Source organism: Lutjanus erythropterus, chromosome 17, assembly GCF_056507025.1.
Source record: "Lutjanus erythropterus isolate fLutEry1 chromosome 17, fLutEry1.hap2, whole genome shotgun sequence".
In the NCBI taxonomy this organism is placed as follows: domain Eukaryota; kingdom Metazoa; phylum Chordata; class Actinopteri; order Lutjaniformes; family Lutjanidae; genus Lutjanus; species Lutjanus erythropterus.
In genome coordinates, this window is record NC_139333.1 from 14,899,430 (window position 1) to 14,918,497 (window position 19,068).

At 38.1% G+C, this 19,068-nt stretch overlaps 2 protein-coding genes across 3 annotated transcripts; one reads left to right on the forward strand and one right to left on the reverse strand.

Annotated features, from left to right (window-relative positions):
• The first annotated feature begins 562 nt into the window (after positions 1 to 562).
• Positions 563 to 8,976, forward strand: mto1 (mitochondrial tRNA translation optimization 1). Its single transcript, XM_084740283.1, has 13 exons — positions 563 to 933; positions 1,452 to 1,654; positions 1,788 to 1,987; positions 2,113 to 2,230; positions 3,117 to 3,415; positions 3,873 to 3,985; positions 4,114 to 4,304; positions 4,393 to 4,523; positions 6,189 to 6,393; positions 7,084 to 7,255; positions 7,350 to 7,459; positions 7,562 to 7,719; positions 8,714 to 8,976. Exons 2-13 carry the CDS (start codon positions 1,465 to 1,467, stop codon positions 8,882 to 8,884), a joined length of 2,058 nt encoding a protein of 685 aa, XP_084596409.1. The 5' UTR covers positions 563 to 933; positions 1,452 to 1,464; the 3' UTR covers positions 8,885 to 8,976.
• On the reverse strand, positions 8,961 to 16,001 carry LOC146311969 (tectonic-3-like). Of its 2 annotated transcripts, none has more exons than XM_084740317.1 (14): positions 15,151 to 16,001; positions 14,014 to 14,128; positions 13,835 to 13,932; positions 13,544 to 13,659; positions 13,276 to 13,384; positions 12,823 to 12,935; positions 12,687 to 12,725; positions 11,648 to 11,722; positions 11,255 to 11,374; positions 11,076 to 11,171; positions 10,874 to 10,977; positions 10,616 to 10,763; positions 9,470 to 9,604; positions 8,961 to 9,358 (listed from the first exon to the last, which is right to left on the reverse strand). In XM_084740317.1, exons 1-14 carry the CDS (start codon positions 15,473 to 15,475, stop codon positions 9,113 to 9,115), a joined length of 1,839 nt encoding a protein of 612 aa, XP_084596443.1. In that variant the 5' UTR covers positions 15,476 to 16,001; the 3' UTR covers positions 8,961 to 9,112. The 2 variants fall into 2 exon arrangements, with proteins under 2 accessions (XP_084596443.1, XP_084596444.1); XM_084740318.1 differs by having other exon boundaries at positions 13,544 to 13,656; positions 15,151 to 16,000.
• Between the last annotated feature and the right edge of the window lie 3,067 nt (positions 16,002 to 19,068).

The window sequence follows — 19,068 nt, forward strand, 5'->3', positions numbered from 1 at the left end:
GGCAGATGTTGACATCGATATTAGGGAGTATTGGCCAATACACTTTATTCTGGATATCAATCACTGACAAAGCTATGTAATGTAATGGTGGCAGGATATTTTACAGTTTAAAAATAAACTTCACTGACCAAAATGGCGTCAGTTCACTGAATCAGTATACTTATACATATAAAAAACATACATCAAATGCTGGATATAAAACTAAAAAGAAAAAAGAAAGATAATCTGCATTATGCTCTATCTGTGCATATTGGACAACATATCAGTACTAATGATATAGGCCGATATAGCTTTTAAGTATTGGCCATTAATATCAGCCAACTGATATATTGGCCAGGCTCTGGCAAAAAGTCATAATTATTAGATTAAAAATCAAAATGATTAGATTACAAAGTCATAATTATAAGATAAAAATAAGAAATATGAAAAAAAATCTAAATTATGAGATAATAAGTCATAATTATGGCATGAATGCTCAAAATTATTATATAAAAAGTTACACTTACGAGATAAAAAAGTCCATCTTTTACTGGCGGAAATGGGCTTCCATAGATGTAAATAAGAATGGATGGTTTCTACTGTACACGTGGCAGCCAGCACACAAAACAACAATATTTGTTTTGATATTTGATAATGTTCTCTTCGCATTCCGCCTTTCCATACGTCTGTTGCTTGCGTTACTTCTTCATTTCATTCATGAATTAATCTACAGTTTAAAAGGACTGCTAATGCCGACTTGACCTAGCTTAAGATCTTTGTCAGTGCGTCTATACAGCAGTTATTACGGCTGGAAGCTACAGACAGCATGGCAGCCTCCACTGAGAGCGTTTAGCAGCAGTTCTGTAATTTTCCCAAGGATCTTTTCGTACCTCTCACTCTCCTTTGCAAGCAACATTGAATCCAATAGACAGATCTTCGTCACCCTCCAAATTCGTAAGGTAAATTGTTTGTTGTGATGGACCCATACGCACAAATACTGTGTGCAAGTTAGAGTATATGTTAAAGTCTCAATGTTCTTCAGATCTCATTTAAAGTTAAGTGAAGAACTACTTCACAACTATGAACTCCTGTGGTCTTCCTTGATTTGGTAGATCAACACCCAACTGATAATCTATTTATTTTGTTGAATGATTTTTTTTAAGAAAAGATATTCAAATCCCACAGTATAACATTAGATGGTTTGGTGTCAAATGTGTACAGTCAAACGTGAAAATGTTATGGTTTCTAAAGTTCTTCATGGCAGTAAACTAAGTTTCAAGCCAAGTAAGACATAACTAATCCATCAATCAGGAAAATTATTTATTTATTTATAGTATGCAGCATAAATTACTGCCACACACTATAGCAATTGTAGCCTAAGCTAATTTGCAGTGCCCATCCTTAGCTGGATTATGTCATATTGACAGTCATCATGTCAATATTTCTGACCATGTGTAACCTTCCTCGTGCAGGTGTGCGTCTCACATGTTGTCAAAGAAGCTTCCCCACCTGCAGAGTTTCCTGGTACTGGTTTCCAGACGAGCCAGTCATCTTGCCCGACAACAGTATGATGTTATCGTTGTGGGTGGGGGTCACGCGGGGACCGAGGCGGCGGCAGCAGCAGCCAGAGTGGGAGCTGAGACACTCCTGGTCACACAGAAAATAAGCACCATCGGTAAGATGAATTAAAGGGAAAAATACTCTTTACTAAAATATTGTTTTCATATGTATCATAGTTTTGGCAATAAATTGGTGTGAACAACTTGATTGAGAACTGTTTTTTTTTGTTTTTTGTTTTTTTTTTCCAGGTGCCCTGTCCTGTAACCCATCTCTGGGAGGAGTGGGGAAGGGTCATCTTGTGAGGGAGGTGGATGCTCTGGACGGGTTGTGTGGTCGAGCAGGAGACTGGGCTGGGATCCATTTCTCCATCTTAAATCGTAGAAAAGGCCCTGCTGTGTGGGGCCCGAGGGCCCAGCTGGATCGCCAGCGCTACCGTGAATTTATTCAGGTACCTGAAGAAGGCACAGATATAACAGAAGATTTAATATTCCCTGTTTAATATAACATAAGATTTGTCTCTGAATGAATAAAAATTGTTATTAACGATGTGTCTGCCTGCTTTTTGTCATTCAGTCTGAGCTGCTGTCCACTCCCAGGCTGACGGTGCTGGAGGGCTCAGTGGAGGAGCTGTTTGTAACAGAACCAAACCCAGAGGAGCCTGGACACCACAGAGTCACAGGGATACGTTTGGGTGGGGAACACAAGAGAGCTACCTGCCAACGTTCTCTTCTTGCTACGATTCAAGCTTGAATGAAATTTTGCAGCCAAGAAATTCTTATGAATCATGGCTGTTTATTAGTCGGTTTAGGAGGAAACTAACCAGCACATGATGCATATTAAATGTACTATCACTGCTCAGTAGATTAAAGGGACATTTGGATTAGGGAAGGGAAGGAAAGGGAATGGCTATCAAAAACACTATTTTATCCACTTAAAAAAGCCCTATCTAAAAATTCAATATCAGTTGAAGTGTATGCTATATTTGCAATATTTTCACCGCTTCATCTTGCTGTCAGACAGCCTTTACCAACGGGAAATATAGCTCTCTCTCATTCAACCAGACTCCATCTGTCATTTAACAGCATAGAACACAGAAGTTGCTGGTCTACTGCTCTCTTGATTGGTTAGTTTGTTTGTCTTATTGTGTGACTTGGTGAATCCGAGCTAACCTTTTAAAACCCAGGAGTCACACAATAATGCAAACAAACTAACAGGTCGAGGCAGTGGTAGACCAGCAATTCCTGTGTTTTGCAAGGTTAAATAACTGATTTTGCAAATAGATTTTGATTGGTTTGAAGAGAGCGATATTTGGTGTATATAATGCCAGTTTCCTGTCGAAAAAAAAGTATTATGATAAGGTAAAATGGTGAAAATGTTCTAAATATAGCGTACACTTAAACTGATACTGATCTTTTTTTAGCTGGGCTAAAATACAGTACATTCACAAATGCATATCTAGTTAAATGCACTTCTATTATTGCAAAATGCATCAGATTTCCAATATAAGTTGGCAATTGCAGAAAAAAGTAGTTTGCTAATCACTTCATTATTTTGTGCTTCTTCTGACATCCTATCAGCAAATGGAAGCCACTCGATCTCAGCCAGCTCTGTGGTTCTCACTACTGGTACGTTCTTGTCTGGCTCCCTCTTCGTGGGCCAAACCACGTCCCCAGGGGGTCGGATTGGAGACGCCCCGTCGAGTGCTGGGCTGTCTCACACGCTGAGGGAGAGGCTGGGGCTGAGGATAGGCAGGCTGAGGACCGGTACTCCTCCCAGGATTGTGAAGGATTCAGTAGACCTGTCCCTGGCTGAAATTCACCCTCCTGACAGTCATCCAACTCCGTTCAGCTTCCTCAATACACACACACACTGCAAGGTAACATTTTTGTAGTAAGTACTCGTATAAGTACTTCTTTTTTATTAAGTCATTGTTTAGTCTATTAAATGTTAACACAGGAAGGCAGACCAGTATTCCCTGCATTATTCGTCAAAAATAATATGGACAAAATCAAATATCACAATATTTTTTTACCAAATACCTCTATCAATATTTATCAAAAAAATGTGACAATATTATAGGGATGACCACTGGTGTTGTTTTGCAAAATATTAACAAAATAAGATTTTCAATAAATAATCATCAGTTAAGTAGATATAATGACTAAGTGGGTAAAGGCAAATAATAAGTTAAGATAAAATAATTAACCATGTTATGTTGTTACAGTTCAGTAGTATGTTAGAGCTAAACGGTGCAATGGACTTACTATTTTATCCTTTAATTAAATGTATTCTAATTACTGAATGCTTTATTTTGAAACTAAACACTTCATCAGCCTGAAGAGCAGCTGCCGTGCCACCTGACCTACACTACGCCTGGTGTAGAGAGAGTGGTGAGGGAGAGTCTTCATCTAAACTGTCACATACAGCAAGACACCAAGGGTCCCAGGTACACACACACACACACACACACACACACACACACACACACACACACACACACACAATGTACATGCTAGACATTGCACACAGTGTGTTCTGACATTTTAAAGTAACCCTTGTCCTCGTCTCCCACAGGTACTGCCCCTCCATTGAATCACGAGTGCTTCGCTTTCCGGGGAGAAAGCATCAGGTGTGGCTGGAGCCGGAGGGGTTGACCACTGACCTTCTGTACCCGCAGGGTTTGTCCATGACCATGCCCCCTGACCTGCAGCTCCGCCTCATCAGAGAAATTCCTGCCATGCACAGAGCAGAGATCCACACACCTGGTACGCTGCCTGACTTGAATGAAATGATTGCTGTCAGTTAATGGACTTGACATCAAAGTGTTCTTACTTCATGGGGGGTCTTCTCCAGGTTACGGTGTGCAGTATGACTTCGTGTGTCCCACCCAGCTGAGCCCTGCCCTGCAGGTGAAAAGCACACAAGGTCTTTTTCTGGCCGGTCAGATCAATGGAACCACAGGGTACGAGGAGGCTGCTGCACAGGTAGCTGCTTTTTTCTGTACTTTACTTTTTTTAATATAATGTTTTTATTTAAAATTTTAACACTTTTATATTCATATAATATGCTGTACATTAAAACACATAATACTGCCAAAAAAATTTTAGAGTATGCTAAAAAACAGATGCAAAATATAAGAAATGTTTAGAAGAAAAATAAAAATTCTACAGGCTCGGAAACTGTATGCTTATATGTTGAATCTAAATCTTAGCAATTATTATGAAAATCATATGCACTGTATACCCATATAGAACCATAGCTAGACCAGTTACAGGCCTCTGATACACTGCCAGACATCTGTGACTTTCTTCAGCAGTTACACTGGATCTGGTGTTTTAATCACTGGATTTTTCCACAAGCTTGAGAAATATTCAATATCACAGCTGAGTAGACAGGATTAAAGAATGGGGATGAAGTTTCTGCTACTGCAGAGATGAATTAGGTGAAACAGAATTTAATGTGATTATCAGGCTAGGGCAGGTGAAGTATCTGCTTTTAAAAAATATATATTTTCTCAAATAAATAAGGCTAACAATCTTTTCTTCTGTATCAATTTATTGTTTTTCATCTATTATTTGTGGTGGCAGCAATGTCCTCTGATGCAGTCGAACAGTATATGTTCTGGGGCCCAAGAAAAGTGGGATATGATAATCATAATCAGCAGTTAATACAGACAGAAGAAAAATTAAAGGTGTTTTTATTGAAGCAAAATCCACTTTTCCACAAACAAATACACACAAGAAAGACAGACAGAAAAACTAAATGATGTCCTCATGTATGTTAATTACAACATTAAATAAACAATGGGAGAACACAAGGACAAGTTTCTACGCAAAACATTAGCCAAAGGTGATGATAGTAAGGTCAGAAAAGAGCCCCATATCTTTCACACATTGCTGGTTTCCTCCTTAAACTATACAGAATCTTTTCGGGTGTGTTTTGGGGTCTTCATTCATTCAAAATTTGCCTCCAGCTGTGCATGTAAATAATATGAAGTATTTAACAAGTAGTGTTGTTAATCACATTTTAATTGAATAGCAGGCTTAATCCAAACATCAGGTGTATGAGTAGTTGCGTTTTTCAGGGGTAACAGAATCAGGAACTTGCTGTCTGACTGGTATTTCTTGTAGTTACTGGTTGTATCACAAGGAGGTGCGGAGAGGCGGATTCTTACTCCTAATGGAAAATGCTGAGGATCTAGTTAGTTAGTGCTAATTGGGAACACTCTGTCCTTTATACTTCACAGGCATAATTTGCATAACAAAAGACAATCACATATTGAAAACGGCCATCATATCTTTTCTCACACTGTTTATGAATTACACTGAATCAGATTGCCATAATAACAGGCATAGGTGAAGATTTTGGAGGGGGTGGAAGGGACAGGTCCCCCTCAATATTTAGAAAATGAGTGGTAGAGAGGACTTTTATTTTGACAAACCACACGTTAGAGAACCTCACTGCATTACATTTCATTGTTTTAAGTTGTCAGCTGGCGCCTGAATTTTGGGTTTTTCTTTAAATAATTAGACTAAACTGATGCAGAAAAGACACAGATTGGTGCTTAAAGGACTCACACTTTATGTGCTGAAATGAAACCTATGCTAAGTATTTACACCTGAGGAACACTTTTGTTTCTGTTTCTTCAGGGCCTGTGGGCGGGGGTTAACGCTGCCTGCTGGGCGCTCTCCATGCCTGCGGTGTCGCTGTCTCGGACAGAGAGTTACATCGGTGTTCTCATTGACGATCTGGTGAGTCGAGGTGTCACAGAGCCTTACCGCATGTTCACCAGCCGGGCGGAGTTTCGAACCTCTCTGAGGCCGGACAACGCCGACCTCCGCCTCACTCTGAAAGGTAGGAACAGCGTCGGGACTTGAACTGTGATTTACAATAAAATGGCACCAACTTTTGACCTTTTTGTTCTATCTGAACAAAATAAAAGATCTCTGTTCTTACTGTGGTTGTTGTGTACACATTATGGGTCCACTGATGGGTTTTTTTTCAGGACCGATACTGATTATTTGTAATCAAGGAAACCGATAACCGATATTTGGAACCAATATACATTTTGAAGTAAAAAATAAATAAATAAATAAACAAAATCGCTGTAGCAGAGTCAAAGTAGAGCATTTTAAAATTAATTTATCTAATCAGTAATCAGATTTTTTTTAAAAACAACTTAAAAATAATGCTGAATATCAGATCCAATAATCAGTCGGCCCCTGGTATGCATTGTTATAGGTTTTTTAAAAATTAAATAAACACATTGTGAATCACGATATTAGATTTTGATATTGCCAAGTGTATATTTCATCTGCTTTATTTACATTTATGTTTTTTCCTGTTTTAATCAACTTCTATGGTCCAATAATGCAGTTTTAACCCATAATGATTTAAAAAGTAGACACATTTTTGCCGTTTCCATGGTTCCACTTAAAAAATATTACAAATCAGAATGTAAGACAGCCTGTAGAGTCATGAGGGGTCTCATTACTTGTTATCTTTTTAAGTTTTTCTCCCCTCATTAACGTGGTCCTCTATCAGGGTTTGAGGAGGTGGGGTGTGTGTCCTCTTCACGCTACCAGGAGGCTGTGAGAGTGAGGGACAATCTGCAGGATGCACTGACTGCCCTTCAGGCTCTCTCTCTGTCCACCACCTACTGGAGAAAAAAGCTGCCCAATATGCGTATGAGCGAGGCCAAGAACACCCTACTGACGTGAGTGACAAACACTTCATCTGTATGTACGGTCAAAGTTTAATCTGTGGTCGATTTGTAGTCCTGACTGTTACTTTGTGGGCTCGTTCTTCAGTGGTATGGATGTGCTGCAGTACAACGATGTGTCCTTTGAAATGATGGCATCTGCCTTCCCAGAGTGCCTTTCACCTTACATGGAGTTTGCACAAAGACTCAAGATAGAGGGTAATTTAAATTGTTGGCTCAGTTATCTGCCTGCATTGCCTCTAAACGTCACTTTGGTAACATAGTTTATTCTCTCAGTAAAACATTTCTCCTGTCGTTCAGCTGTGTACCGGCCTCACTGTGACCAACAGAGGAAAGAGATTGAGAGGATTCAGAGAGAAGAGAACATGTTTCTCCCACAGGACATCGATTATTTGTCTCTGCCGGTGTCACTGTCTCAGGAGGTCAGAGAGATTTTGGACCGAGTTCGACCCAGCACTGTGAGTCTCCACATTCAGAGTGTAGAGGATTTATGCTTACCAGTAGCTTTTTGCCTTGTTTTTTGCCTGATAATTGTTAAAAAAAAAAGAAGAAGAAGAAATAGAGCCTGATGCATATAACAGCTGATTGATATTATTGGCTCAGTATTAGCCGATCACAGCTATATTGATCTATATTCTATACATTATCCAATATATGCCAATATGAAAACATAATCCAGATTGTTTTTATTTTTTAGCTTTGTAGGCAGCATTTTATGAATATGTGAACCTTTTTTTTATTAATTCAAGTTTAATATATGTATTTATTTCTTGGCTTTTATAAATACTAGACTCTGATTGGTCAATTGTGGCTTTCTATGGCCTGTTATTTCTGAATAACAGCCATTTGCTATGGATACAGCTCTGATCATAGACTCTAGAAGAGCAATAAAAACATGTTTAAATTAATTAAAAAAAAAAAATTCTCAAGTAGCTGTCTAATATGCAGGATAATTTGCAGTGTGGGGGTCATTATTGAGAAATAACCAGAAACACTTAACATCAGGGTCCTGCATCACCCTGTCAGGATTTCTTTCACAATAATGACCCACTCACTGTGCTTTATCCCTCACATATTTTGTTTTACTTTTGTTTTTTTAAATTTATAGTAACTAAAATTATTAAAAAATTGACAAAAGTTTGTTTTAGTATAATTTTGAATAATAAAGTTTAATCTTCAACTGCAAAACATCCTGCCTCCATATTACGATGACAATAACTACATTTGAGGGATTAAGTGTTTAGAAACATTTTTTTAAACTCCCTAATGTCAATAACCATTATTGACATTTGCTCCAAAAATCCAGTATCCATCAGGCTCTTAGAAAAAAGAAAAACAATACTTAATCTGCCTGCAGAAAATCCTTATTTCAGTGTATTCTTGGCAAAATGAAATGAACTTTTGTGCTTTTACATAAAAACATGCAAATAATAGCATACTTTTTCCCTCCAGCTGGGTGCTGCTACACGTCTGCAAGGCATAACTCCAGCTGCAATTGTCCATCTCCTCAACTACGTTCGCCACACAGGACAAAAGGAGAGACAAACACACAGGAACCAACCAGACCAAAAGGAGGAGAGAGAAGAGGAACTGTGTGCGAGAAACGCATCTTTACCTCAGTGAAATCATGACTCGTAAAACGTCTTGTAAAAATGTATTTATTCCTGAACAATGTACAAAAGAATAAATTAAGGTGTTCTGAAGTTTTACTTAAATGGATAATTCTATATTGTAAATTAAAAAAAAAAGTTTAGCAAAGTAAAATTGTGTACCAAAAATTCTGTCATATAAAACTAATTCTTCAAGATAAGAAGCCCTGAGAACTTCTCTAGCTGCTCCACTGTGAGCGATCTACCTGGTGAAGAATTCTAATCCTGTTAGTAACATTACTGTGAACAGTATTAAACTCCATGTGACCTTCTCTGTGTCGCCACTGTTAATAACAAGGTGGCCGTCCAGCTCAGCAGCGCCTCTAGTGAAGAAACCAAATGGAAATTTCCAGTGAGGCTGAGGTGAGCCCCTGGGGGGTTCTGGGTAAACCGTAGTGTCGACAAACGTCACTTCAGTGGTTAGTGCAATAGGGGACGACATAGGACACTGAAAAATAACAAGACAAGAGATTTTTCATGGACGTCAAACTGTGTGCTGTGCAGAAAAAAAAAAGAGTTTGATGCTGGTCTCACAATGAGAAGATGTATGTGTTCATACCTTAAAATTCTGACACTGGAAAATGTATTTGGCTCCCAGGATGTAGTTCTGGGGAAGGTCTAAGAGACCCTGACGAGCCCACAGCACTCGGATAGAGAGAGAGCTGGGGAGGACGCAGCCTGACTCACATGTTTCCTGAGAGAGGGAACAACGGAAAAGAATAGAATTTTGTTTTATTCTGCAAATAGAAATGAGTTCATAAGTATAAATCTACAAATTCATAAGCATAAATACATAGTGGCATATACTCTAGTCCTTCAGTTGAGAATATCACAATAAAGTAAGTAAATATCACTTAAGAAATTCTGCTGTCTGTAGGCTGAAGCTGCAGCTTAGAGCGTCTACCCTCATTACAACACATCATGTTTAACACATTAAGATCAAACAAAAATCATCCATTTTTGTGTTTCAGCTGCAAAGACTTTTTTTATGCAAGCCTAATGATCTTCACGTCCAACAATACACACACATACACCGTAGTAACTAAAATAATCCAGAAATGTAACATTCAAAGGCTCAGTTGTACCAGCAAAAATGTGGTACAATTTTTAAACCATTAAATCATATTTTAACATTAAATTATGTTGCACCAAACAGGCTTAAAATTGAGAAAGACTAAATTTAAACTTCTTGAACCCTTTAGTTTTTTTCTCTAAACCTAGATCAGTTTTAATTCTGTTGCACCAAAACCTTCAATTCAAAACATCAATTCAAAATGTGATCCAGTATTAACTTTAAACTGGCTTTTATATGATGGATTGTGCAAAATAATAATGTTACTCAAAAATATTAAGGGACAGACTCAACCTAGTTGAGTTTTGTAATGTGTCTCTTCTTTCTTTCACTCCAGTTGATCCTTTAAAACAGTCGTCCAGTTACTGTAAGGCAGTATGTTTTTTACTTACTGTGCTGTTGGCCCTTATTGCTCCATTAATTTGGCCAACAAGTTTTTCTCAAAGGAGTCATCATGAGTTGGCTAACTAACTTTTTAGCTGGCTAGCAAACAATTTAACATTTTAAGGAATATAGAGCAGCCGAAATTTTAACTCTGATTAGAATTACTTTTAGATTAAATTAATCTCAGTGTTGCAACCCAGTCTTAAGTTCTTAAACTTTGTTTTTTTAAATATTTAAAATTCACTGTACCTCCAGGCTGACAGGACACTCCTGGGTGATGACTCTTGTCCATTCCGGTTGGGTGCCTGAGTTCATGGCGATCACATCAGGAGTAGCTAGTCCCTGCAAGATCCCATAAATCTGGGAACGCAGCTCAAAACAGTCGCCAGATGAGGAACTAAACAGCACATGTAGAGAGTGAAAAGACAGATGGACTAAAACTCAATACTGCATCACTACTCTCTCTGTAAGAAACATCAGTTAAAAGTATAGATAGTACAGACTCACCTGAATGTGCAGCCAGTGATGGTGTTGTGTGTGAAGAGGACGGGTGCCCGCCTGCTGGGGTCAGAGGAACACTCCCCACTCTGTGACACCCCCAGTGTGGTCAGCTGACATCGCTGTCAAGGAACCGTGATGCATGATAGACTCATAGTAGCTGTATAAATTAAACTTAAAGAAAAGTTTGTGATGCTGATTGTGAGGATACAGGCTTCACATCTGCCTTAAAGCGACCGATGACAAGAGATCCTGCTCTGAGTCCAACTGCAGGGACTGGTCCTGGAGTTGGGCTTGGTGTTGCCAGCTGGAAGAGAGAAGCCGCATTAATGTTAAGTCTTTAAATCCGTACCTCATTTAGTGATGATATCTGTGGCTTTAACAGGCTACCTGGAACTGTACAGAGTGCGTCTGCAACAGCAACTCATTTGGATCCACATCAGCTAAGACCACGTTCACTGTTGCATATGTGAGCTCCCCTCTGCCTGTGTATCCTATGACAAACTCCACCTGCAGGAGAATCAGGAAAAAACTGTAACTGTAAATTGTATATACTTTTTGTGTGTGTGTTTATTTTATTTTGTTTTGTTGTTGCCATTTTGTTTCTTCTCTGTATCCTTCTGAGAATTTGGGATGGGTGGGGGGAATTTTGAAACACAATTTTATACTTCATATTCGGCATTTTTATAATACCCATTTCCAATTTAAAAAATATATGATTTAAAGGAAAGGAAAGGAAGGAAACAATTATGGAAGAAAAAAAACATGTTTTAATCTACTCACCATTTTCACCACATTGACACAGGAGTTGTTTTGCTCACTTGGTGCAGGCAAGTCGGACAGTGGAGTAATAGGGACCTGAAACAAGAGTTTGTTCAGCTCAAAAGTCTTTGAGTTACATTAACAGTTTGTCTAAAAGTTTTATTTTTCAATGCACATACTGTACCACTACAGGCTGCTAACTCCACACTCAAGAGGTAGATACTGCATAAAGAATGTTGTTTCATTCTAAGACTTGTGCTTTAGAAACATTTTTGCCTGATGACATGTAGGAGAAAAAAGCCCTGAGAGGCAAGTAAGAAAAAAAGTCATTCTAAGTCTAGTTATGAATTGATTTCTCTCCTGTGTTTATGACTTAAGAGGAAATGAGGTAATGAAAAAAGTTTTTTTCTAAGTTTCTTAATTTTCTTCCACCTATGAAAAAAAGTTTGATCAAGCGTTTGTTCTTGCAATACTAAATTTGGCCACAAGAGGCTGAAGTACACCTCGATCTCATGTTCTGAACAGGACTAAAACCATTCATGTTTTCTTCCAGGTTAGCTTTAATTTTGCAACACACTGTAAAAACAAGGTACATACAATATATTGAGGGTAAGCAAGTTATGTAACACAACTGTTATGTCTTTCTTTTGGCTAAAAATGTATTTGACTCTGCACTGAATGCTTTTAGTCCTATTTAGAATACGTGGTAGCAGTGCACTTCCCCCAGTGATTGAAACGAGCTTAACAACAAGAAACACTTGGAAAAATTATTCTGGAAAAAAAAAAAATTACCTGCAAAAACTTTTGTCACCCACCTGTTTCACGGGTGACAAAAAAAAAGAGAAAAATATCATAAACATGGGAGATAAATTTAGAACAGACTTAGAAAATTAATGACCAGAGTTTTTTTTTCCTTACTTGCCTCTCAAGGCTTTCATACAAAAATGCTGCATTGGTTGACAGTCGATCAACTTGTGCAGAGGGATGTGAAGTGCAAAATGACAGTTTTATTCGACATTTCTGCTAATGTTATGTGAGGTGTATGTAGTCAGTGACTTACCAGAAATTCTGACACTTGTGCTGTCTCACCTATTGGAATCTGTAATGACAACATTGATGTTAACCTCATCAGCTGTGGAATTTTAACCTGTGAACATCTACATATAAAGGCATTTAGTGTAGGCAGACTCACTGACCTTGACCAAACTCAGGTCAGAGAAGTAGGAGCGGGCGTTGAGATTTGGGTCTGTGATGCAGGACTGAGGAGTTAACGTGCGGGTACAAGACAGAGACACAGACCTCAAGAACTCTGCGAGCAGAAGAAAAACGTATTTAGGGGAAAAAAAAGGACTTGTACTGCTTAATATGGTTGTGATAAACAGGCACAATTTACCAGACATAGCAATGTGTTAACTGTTTATGCATATTATTCGGATGTCTATTGCGAAAGACAGCAAAAGTACACAAAAGGACTACTGAAAATCTTTAAAGGAGACAAAGGAGGTCTTCTGACAAAATAGGATTTATGAATGATTTTGCTGTGCACTGAGAGGGTGAAGAGAGAGAGACTGCTCATTATGACAGGAGAGAGTACCTGACGTAAAACTTGCCTGGAGGTCTTAATTTTGTTTAATTTGGTGTGCACTTACTTGCAGGATTTCGGTTGACACAGAATGCAGTACCAGCCCCTGCAGATGGTTGACGAAGGAGACCCCGGACAGACGAATTGGAGAAATATGTCTGGATGACATCATCAGCCTAAAAAATGAAAAGTCTTACACTGTTTTCATCTCATTTATTAAAGATGCACTCTTTCATTCAGTTCTAGTACTTTCTAGCCACTAAAATATCAAAGGTTTGTTACTTTTAATACTTAAGATACAATATTGTGAGCAGAAAAACACAATATCTGTTTACCCTGTAGAAATCTCTGCTGTAGCTGCTGCTCAGAGGTGCTGGTGGTGAGAAATGGTATGAGTCCCCTAAAGCTGGATATTGAGATAGAGCTGGGAGGGACTGGGGTGCCTTATCTGCTGGGAGAGGGTTAAAAAAATTCAGATTTTAAAGAGCATTACATGTCACTCTTGTATAACTATTTGTTACATGATCAGTGTTTCCCCTGGTGATACCACAGGTGATTGTTAATTAATTAAAAGATAAACTATGCAGTGTTTTTTAAAAGAATATATTCTTATTACATCTTTGTACCTTCAGTCTGAACACAAAACAAAGTGTCAGTCACACTAACAAGAGACGAATCCACGTTGGCCCTGAACATCAGCCATTTCTCAATGCAAACTCCTGATCTGTAAAATAAAAGATTTTTTAAGTGCTAAAAAATGAGCTCTTCATGTAGTTTAACTTCAGAACATGTGCGGAGGACTCACATGGATTTCTGTGGACATCCAGTGAAGACAGTGCTCAAGTTTGCAATACCACAATCAACTGTGTCACAACAGCAGCCAATGTCACAGAAATCCGGGGTTAAATCACAGAGACAACCTGGATAACAATAGAAAAGACTCATGTTAGTCAGGAATACTTCAGTCTTGTGCAAAATTAGAGAATGTTAGGAGGTTAACTGCTTTAACAATAGCACATAAGAAGCACAGTGGATACACTGTCAGTCATATTATTTTAAATCTTAATCAGTTATTGAGTAACTTGAGTAAATAACGAAAGTTGTAAAAAGTAAATTCAGAAATGTTTGGGACTAGTGACCTTATTGGAAACAACTGAAGTCTAACTGTAAATAGCTAAAATGTTGAGACTGTATACTTATATTTATACTGTTTACTTCAATCGATACTAATGTTAACATTATGTTTTTAATTCACATTAGATGGTGGTTCACCTTTTAAGTTCACCTGACTTTAAACAAGCTGAAATGATGAGTCTACCCTTTGGATCTGAGATATAATTATTTGGAGATCATTGCCATGTGTCAATGCCTGCTGCTAAAAAATAATGTCTGCAGACAGCCTAGCCAGTGTGACTGCTGTGTAACAATGTTAGCAATCCCCTTTGTGAGATTTGGGAAGGTGGGGAAAAGGCAGGATTTGAACCCTGTAGTAGAACTCTCATGCACCCTGCTGTAAATGGTAGCCTAAATTTCCTCGGTGACCATCATTTTTTCTATATGTTACCATGTTTCTCCCAACTTACATGACAGCAAATCTAATCCAAAACTGTTATTGGCTACTATTAAATGTGTGTATTGTTATAATATATAGAATAATGCAGTTGAATTACATATTGCACTGCCAAGGGGCACCTAATACAGATGATACGGTTTAACAGCCATTAATCTACAAAACTAAATTAAGAAAAAAAAGTTCAAATGGGGTCTGGCTTGCATGAACAATGGGAGACACTTTGATAATGTAGTAGCTTGGCATCAAGCTAACTTGGCCTGGCAAACAAAAGACTGCGGCAGAGTAGAAACAAAGGTCACTTGACTGAGAGTTTCAGTTTGTGAGTCTATTTCCAAAAATGAACAATCACAAGAACCAGATGTGAATTACCCTCTGAGGTCAGCACAGGTTGGGCGGTGGGTGCAGAGGGAGCTTCAGTGACCACAGTACTGGGAGCCTCAGACACAGTCAGGGCGGTGGTTGCCATGGAGTCCAGAGTGGAGTCCACAGTGGCCGCCTCAGTGGTGCCACTGACACTGGTGGAGTCCACCGCCTCTGTACCGCCCGGAGCAGGGGTGGCTGAGCTGAAAGACTCCCCATTAGTAGGGCTGACATTAACGGCTGAAGTAACCCCTGAATCTGTGGCTGCGTCTGCCAAACATCCACATAAGACAATAAGTATCTGAACTGAAACACACCACTGACGGGAACTCATTTCGTCAAAGAGACATGGTGCAACCAACTGTGCTAAGTAGAGCGGTTAGCTGGCTAGCTAATCGTTAGCTAGTCAGTTAGCTAATGTTAACTTAATAGCTGGCTGGAATTATCTGTCCTACATCGCTCGTAACAACTTCAGACCCATGAGTGCACCCTATAAAATAAAATAAAAGACGTTAAAAACTAAATAATTTATAAAGCATTTCACGTGAATGCATTTAGCTAAGCATGCTATACATAAATACACTGACAAAGAGCAAGCTTCTTGTTGCCAAGGAAGTTGTCACGGCGGCTTCCGTTTCTAAGATAAGAACTACCGTAAGACACATAAAAGAGAAGAAAGACGTTTCCCAGCTTCTTACATTTATGTAATCAGCATTGGTCTACCCACATTTATAAATCCTACAATCTGATAAGAACAAGTACAAGAATGAACTGAACAATTAAATGGAGCAAGACAAGAGAGAGGGAAGTAAATAAAAGAAAGAGGGTGACTTTTTCTCACATACATTTTTTTGTTTGGGGACTTTTGCAACTGAATACAAAAATACTTAAATATATTTATTGGAATTTAGCATCTTAACACATCAAGACGTACAACTGTATCCCCTCCAGTCACCCTTGTCCCAGCTCTGTCTCCCACTGCCAACAACCCAATCATACAAAATCATCCAAAAACATAAATAGTATCAATAAGAAAGAAACATAGACATTATTTAGTAAAATAATAATATAATATAATAATAATAATAATAATAATAATAATAATAATAATAATAATAATAATAAAATAACTTAATAATTAAAAGAAAGTGGTCATTTGTTAAAAAAAAAATGAAGAGGAACTCAAAGACGAAAATGTGTACTATAGGCCTATCCAATAGGACAGTGTATAACATTACATACACAAATATACTGTATACAGATGAGATACAAGAGAATGTCTACAAACACCCACACTCATCTGCTGTCCTTCCCTACAGATCGACGTCCCACCATACAACCCTTGACTTGTGTATTTCTGTCTATGGTTATGTTCAAGTACATGTTATCACATTTACTGGCTTTGACTATATATACAATATGCCAAAGTATATGGATAAGAAATCTGACTTTATTTGAGGTAATGACTCAGCTGAGCTGTCTCCACTTCACCCCAATTTCCTTTAGTGTCTGGTCTCCAGATTAGGTCAAGCTATTAATCCACAAACAAACAGGATCTGACGTTCTTCTCCTTTATTTCTCCATTAAAATAGTCAAAGCATTCTTTCACTGAATACCTACTGCAAATGAAACTTTGCTGTTTTTGATTTTCTGTCTGGACTCTGATTATGTGTATTTTGAAAACTAGTGATGAGAAAGCAGTGATCCTCCCTGGTCCCAACCTTGTGAACAGAAATGTGTTTCAACCTTTCCAGTGTGTACATACCCACTGACACAAACATTTGCCTTAGGTCTTAATCTTTCCACAAGAGCTCTCAAGTTTCACAATACAATGCCAACAATTAATGTGTCATCAGATTACCCATTCTCTGTATTGTTTGTGTAAATCCTACCTCCATCATGTAAGGAAATCTGTGTAGCACATAATGATATGTGGCACATAATGCCAAAGACAACCTGCTTTAATTGTTTAGATCTGACCCAGCATGAACCTGGAGCTAAACACAAACTCATACATTTGCCATGTTATGTTTTTTTCTCATTTATTTAGGTGATCCCTAGAGACAGTCAGAAGGTACAAAAGGTTGAGAACCCTCAGTATAGCACATACACAACACTGGATTATCTAGTAGTGGGAAATCTAGATAAGTTGATTTCTTGACTTGCAATAACTGTTTTTCCACAATGGATACTTAGTATGCCTCAGTGGCCATGATGAGATTAGCAGCACCCTGCGTGGCTACAGACTGCAGTGAATGTGGATCAGAAGTGAACAAAATGTTCCCTGAGATCTACACCACACAACAAAATAGTTGTGTTCATATTCTTTTGTTGATGTTATTCCTTTTCATTTCTGAGGATAGCTAGATTTCCACCTAAACTATACTACTTTTGCCTCTATTGGACAAGACAGGTGAAGACAGGACAGGAAAGGTGAGAGAGACAAAGGAGACAACAAACAAAACCACATAAATAACAATTTATATGCATTTTTTTTTTTTTAAATGAAAGCTAGAAACAGGCTGCAGAAAATGAGGAATTTAGTCACTCTTGCGATAAAATTACACAGAAAAAAAAAACAGGTGGCCAACAACACAGAACCATATCTTCCCATCATTTGTGATACTTAACCTGGACTGGAGGAAAGTCAGGCCCTCCTCTACAAAGTTAGAAACCGTTTGAATTTTAAATAATGCAAAATGTGCTAACAGCAAAGGAAGATTATTACTGACTGCTTATTATTAGTGACTGCTGGAAAAGTAATCATAGTAGTATACAGTAACTTACTGTATACATATTAATATATTACTATTAATATTTTACAGTAATAATCCTGTGAAAACTACAGAAATTTGTTACTTAGTTTGCTTAGTCAGAATAATGAAGTACCCTTTGTTTTGGATAATTCTTCAAGCCTGTTTCTCTCTGAGGTTAGAATGCCAGAGGTGGACACTATCACTTCTCCTTTGATATCTGATATACTGGCCACACTGAAAATATTAGATCTAAACAGAAAGACTTTAATCCAGTGTATCAAACAGACCAGGCTGTCAGTCAGATTTAATACATGCAGGATGAATAGCGTGTTAGAGGTGAAGCTGACAGTGAATTGCACATCTTCATCCTCACTGTTCACTTAAGCTTTTTGCAGATTTTACAGGTGTGACTGTGGGGAAAACAATCAAACCCTGCTTTTAAATTCATTCATCTTTAATGGTTCCACCCTGCTGTTTTAGTAATGGGTCTCATTTGTCCTCTGTTTTGTTTCCACAAATACTCTGGTGGGGCTGCATACTGGCCGTAAGAAAACTCTGAGCCGAGCCCAGATGTCAACATGCAGAGGTGCACAGATTGAAATCAGGGTGTTGCAGGAGCAAACACTTTTTAATGAACTTGACCTGGATGAAACAAACAAACTGTCCAATAAAGAACACTTATCTCTAAAATGTCGACTTTTCAGGGGCTAAGAAAAACAGCCATGCTTTTAGCATTGTAACAATGCATTTTTCAGATGATCCACTGGTTTTGTGAATGGTTTCTTTGACCTGAGAAATAGGAAGAGTGTCTTAAGCATTTCCTCCTTTTAGTGAGTTTTAGTGAAAAGTTCAAAATCATCAAATGTGGAGATGAATGTTTTTTAAAGGATAGCAATGATATGTGGAAAACATTTGGTCCATAAGCAAAAATTGCTTGAATCCTTAAATTACTGAAAAAAAGGAATTTGTATGAAGCAAATCATGTATTTAAATTTATAGCAAAGTCTCTTTGGCTCTCTGAAGATATGAACATTTGTCTCTCAGTAAAGAGGACATGTCTCAAAAATGAAATAGAAGATACAACTACAGATTATAAAAAATGTTTACAAGCAAAAGGCATGTACATGTCAATGATAAAAGCTCTCCATTTACTTTGATTACTCAAGGATTT

Coding starts and splice junctions, on each gene's coding strand:
- mto1 (XM_084740283.1), top strand. CDS start 1,465: ATGTTGTCAAAGAAGCTTCCCCACCTGCAGAGTTTCCTGGTACTGGTT. Junction 2,231..3,116: donor AGTCACAGGGATACGTTTGG/GTGGGGAACACA, acceptor ACATCCTATCAG/CAAATGGAAGCCACTCGATC. Junction 7,256..7,349: donor GCCAAGAACACCCTACTGAC/GTGAGTGACAAA, acceptor CTCGTTCTTCAG/TGGTATGGATGTGCTGCAGT.
- LOC146311969 (XM_084740317.1), bottom strand. CDS start 15,475: ATGAGTTCCCGTCAGTGGTGTGTTTCAGTTCAGATACTTATTGTCTTA. Junction 14,129..15,150: donor ACCTGTGCTGACCTCAGAGG/GTAATTCACATC, acceptor ATTGTTATCCAG/GTTGTCTCTGTGATTTAACC. Junction 9,359..9,469: donor TCCAGTGTCAGAATTTTAAG/GTATGAACACAT, acceptor GTTATTTTTCAG/TGTCCTATGTCGTCCCCTAT.